Source organism: Gigantopelta aegis, chromosome 14 (assembly GCF_016097555.1).
Source record: "Gigantopelta aegis isolate Gae_Host chromosome 14, Gae_host_genome, whole genome shotgun sequence".
Lineage (NCBI taxonomy): Eukaryota > Metazoa > Mollusca > Gastropoda > Neomphalida > Peltospiridae > Gigantopelta > Gigantopelta aegis.
In genome coordinates, this window is record NC_054712.1 from 12,582,880 (window position 1) to 12,587,285 (window position 4,406).

Consider the following 4,406-nt stretch of genomic DNA (forward strand, 5'->3'; position numbering starts at 1 on the left):
AAACGTTGACCATGGCTACGTTTATGCGAATCGAACGTGTTTTAGTGTTTTTGCATCACCATTCGCTCACTTACTTCATTTTCTTTACGATGTCTTTGATTCTGTAAAAATAATCCGATAGCATTATGTTTACCAATGTCAAGTTTCTTTTTTTTTTTGAAGAGTAGATATAAAAATGTGGCTTGTGCCCCCTTCAGTAGAGTTTGTGCCCCCCCCCCCTCCCCCACACACACACTCCAGATATCGTTCCTACGGGCCTGAGTCGGGTTTTTGTTGTCGTACACCCACGTACAGTGAGAGATAGCGGACCTATCTCTAATGTCCAATATCTAGCCTAACGCGCTGACAGGAACATCTGCCGAATAACCACAGACAGGCCCGCCATGATTTCCAGACTGGTTCCCCTCGTTCTCGTCGTGTGTTTCTGTGCTGCGCTTCGACTGGAAAACCGACAAGTGTCAGGTATTTGAGGAGTTAGGTTTTCATTTTAACTCCGTTTTGTGCTTATATCCAGCCAAGGTTCAAGCATGCTGCCATGGACACACACTACCAAACTGGCACCACTAAAAAACTTTAGATTCTGGACTCAGATATCCAATGATGTCGAGCGCATACAATCTACATGACGTTAATGTTTTAGACTCCATTATGTCTTGAGTCTAGACTCTTAAAGTTTTATAAACACCAGGGCCCGTGCTTATAAAACTCTTAAGAGTCCAGACTCAATCTCTAATGACGTGACACGCATACAATTTGTATGGCGTTGTTATGACATTAGTGTCTCAGACTCTATTAGTCTTGATTCTAGACTAAAAGTTTTATAAGCACCAGACCAGGTCTTGTCACATATCTCAACTATATCAGGGCTATCTTTCAAACTACGAACTAGAAGAGAAAAGACTAATGGAAATTGCCAAAGAATTGTTGATTTCTACCATTTGAAAATGACGTCTTATCACATCTTTAAGGTCAAGGTCAAGGTCAATGTTTACTGTGCTAACCAGACCAAGCTGTTTATCAGCATACCCGTCGTGGGCATATTCTGACCTTGGTCTGCGCATGGCTGACGGGCGGGTCATATAATATAGTGTTTTTCCTAGAAATGTGGCAAGGAATGGTAGACTAAACACTTTTGGGGCATTTTCACCATTTTCAGAGTACTTTTTTTTTATTAAAGATACATAAAGGTACAAAAATTAATTGGATGCCCTTCCTCTAGATCCGCCCCATAATATATTACAGTGTTTTTCTTAGCTTCTAGTTCTAGCATAGTGCGCCATCTTGCCTTAATCAGTGCCATACTGCCGTCAGATTAAATAAGCCTTTTTCATTAATTAATTAATTCCAAAATTGTCTTTATAAAACACACATGGGCGGAACGTAGCCCATTGGTAAAACGCTCGCTCGATGTGCGGTCGGTCTGGGATCGATCCCCGTCGGTGGGCCCATTGAGCTATTTCTCTCTCCAGCCAGTGCACCACGACTGGTATATCAAAGGCTGTGTTATATACTACCCTGCCTATGGGATATTGCATATAAAACATCATTTGCTGCTAATCGAAAAGAGTAGCCCATGAATTGGCGACAGCGGATTTCCTCTCTCAGTATCTGTGTGGTCCTTAACCACATTTCCTGCCTTCTTATAAAACACACTTAATAAAATATGCCTGTTATATATTTTGCTATTAATTTATGACATTAATTACATGTGCATTTGTTTTTATTTATTTAAAAAATATATATTTCATTGCGTATTGATGCCAGTACGAAACTAGAATACCGTTATGTTTTGTAAGCATTTTATGTCTGTGTGTTTTGAGGTTGTTACTATGAAGGCGTCACTCACCGCCAGGGGGAGAGCTGGACCATCCCATGCAAGATGACGTGCACGTGCGTTGATGCAACAGTGGGAAAATACGAGTGTAAAAATATGTTAGTACCAGTTTATTGCAATCATCTATGGTTCGTCTAAGTCGGTTGAGTGCTCGTTTGAGGTGCTTGCATCGCAGCATCGAACCACCTCGGTGGTTCCATTCAACGGACTGTTTTTTCTCGTTCCAACCAGTGCACCACAACTGGTCAACAGAAGTTTGTTTTGGTTCACGACACCACTAGAGCACATTCATGTATTAATTAACGGCTATTGGATGTCAAACATTTGGTAATTTTGACATATAGTCTAAGAAAGGAAACCCGCTACATTTTTGTCATTAGTAGTAAGGGATCTTTTATATGCACAGTCCCATAGACAGGATAGCACATACCAGTTGTGACACACTGGCTGGAACATGAAATAGCCCGATGGGCTAACCGACGGGGATCGATCCCAGACGGACCGCGCGTCAAGTGAGCGCTTTATCACTGGGCTACGTCTCGCCCCCACACAACTGGTCAAAGGCCGTGGTATGTGCTTTCCTGTCTGTGGGAAAGTGCACATAAAAGATCCCATGCTGCATTAGGAAAAATGTAGCGCGTTTTCTCTGATGACTACGTGTCAGAATTACCAAATGTCTGACATCCAATAGCCGATGATTAATTAATCAATGTGCTCTAGTGGTGTCGTTAAACAAAGCAAACTTTAACTGTGGTTCATGGACTCGGCTCTAGACATCCATTTAAAAATATTTTCGTCTTTGTATCCAAGTACGGTTCAGTTACGCTGGCCTGGACTCCAACCTCAACTCTTTAAGCTGTCTGTCTATGGTAGGTTTTAAAGGTACATGCTATCTTTACTTTGGTTTGGAACAAAGATGATACAAGAGTATAACTCCAAAAAGCTTAAATAAAGTATGTAAATGAAGGATTTATGATAGAACCACAGAAATGGAAAAATAGCATCCTACATTTTAATAGTTTCTTCCTAAGGATATTTTATCATTCCGTTTCTAGGAGACCCGAACACTTTCATGTCATGATTGCAATAATGCACCCTATGTCATAACTGTCGATCTGTACATGTCTAATCGTGTCCGGTTTGTGATTTCTGCTCGATATTTCGTTACCAAATCTATAGGCCGAATTTACGAAGCCTGTTTTTCTTAAATGCGGGTGTTCAAGCACATTAAATGTATGTATATAGTTATACATGTATATAGTTACACATGTGTAAGTCTAAAACAGGCTTTATGAATCCGGCCCATGTTTTGAGGTCTGACTTGAAAGAGAGAATAAAGTCATCTCAGTTTTGATCACAAACTGGATTATCTCCCAAACTCAAAACGTATTTTACATGCCTCTATCCATTAAAGGGATATTCCTGAGTTTGCTGCAATTTTAAAGATGTTATCGATTAACAGAGACTTTTTAACGAATGTAATTACATATCAAATATATTTTTTTCTGCATAAAATATTAGTGGCTGCATATTAAACGTATTTCTGATCGTTCTAATATTTGTACTAGGTTAAATTTTATTTTATTTTCTAAAATATTATTTTTTCGTACGTACGAAATTATTTGAAGACAAAATCCAGTTCTTACAAATATTAAGGCGACCAGAAAAACTTTGAATATACAGACACTGATATTCTAAACAAGAAAATATATTTAATATGTAAGTTTAACGTAGAAATATTTTATTAGTTGGAAACATCTTACAATGCAGCAAACTGCATTCTAAACAGGAAACTCTCTTTCTTACACACCCGTTGGTGAGAACACCATGCGTTATTTTGTATAACACATGGTTGTTTACACATGTACGTGTGTTAACAATTTCAAGACATACGACTGGCTGCTCCTAGGTGATGACCAGGTCACCACTGCCATACATCCAATGAAAAACTACACGAAAATGTATTTAATATGTATTATGTATATTTTATTAGTCGGAAACAACTTTCAATGCAGCAAACTCAGGAATGTCCCTTTAAAGGTTCGGTCGTGTCTCCCTCGCGTCCTACTCCTGGCATTCTTCCATTCGTTCACATACATTTTTCTGACACCCAATGGCCGATTTTACTTCGTGCTGGGGTGTCGTTGAACATCATTCATCCCATCATTCATTCATTCATTCATTTCTATTACAAAAACAGTGAAGTTGATTTTATCCATGGACATGTAAATACATACATTTTATAATCAAATGGTTAAATATACCATAATTCGTATTAATGTGATACGTCCCATTAACATGGCCGTAGCTAGCGAGGGTGGGGTGGGGTGCAGTTTGCCCCCTATTTTTTTTTTACTGGTTATTGATATTGACGTTTTAAGTATGTAATCTCCCTGAAATGGCTTCAAAATGGTATTTTTTCATAGCCTCTAGATTTCAAATTGTTCTGGGAGGGTAGGAGGTGTGTGTGTGTGGGGGGGGGGGGGGGGGGGGGGGGGCATGCCCCCGGACCCCCTAGTGTCTTGCACCTTCCATGCTCGTTCTTCCCAAAAATTCATCGGCTACAGCTACA

At 39.6% G+C, this 4,406-nt stretch overlaps 1 protein-coding gene across 1 annotated transcript in view; it reads left to right on the top strand.

The window, feature by feature from the left end:
- Nucleotides 1-281: 281 nt before the first annotated feature.
- LOC121389385 (putative per-hexamer repeat protein 5) overlaps nucleotides 282-4,406 on the top strand; it is a 26,207-nt gene continuing 22,082 nt past the window's right edge. The window contains exons 1-2 of the mRNA XM_041520986.1: nucleotides 282-462; nucleotides 1,821-1,932. Coding sequence (XP_041376920.1) covers nucleotides 384-462; nucleotides 1,821-1,932 — 191 coding nt within the window. The 5' untranslated portion in view covers nucleotides 282-383. The remainder of the gene's footprint in view (nucleotides 463-1,820; nucleotides 1,933-4,406) is intronic.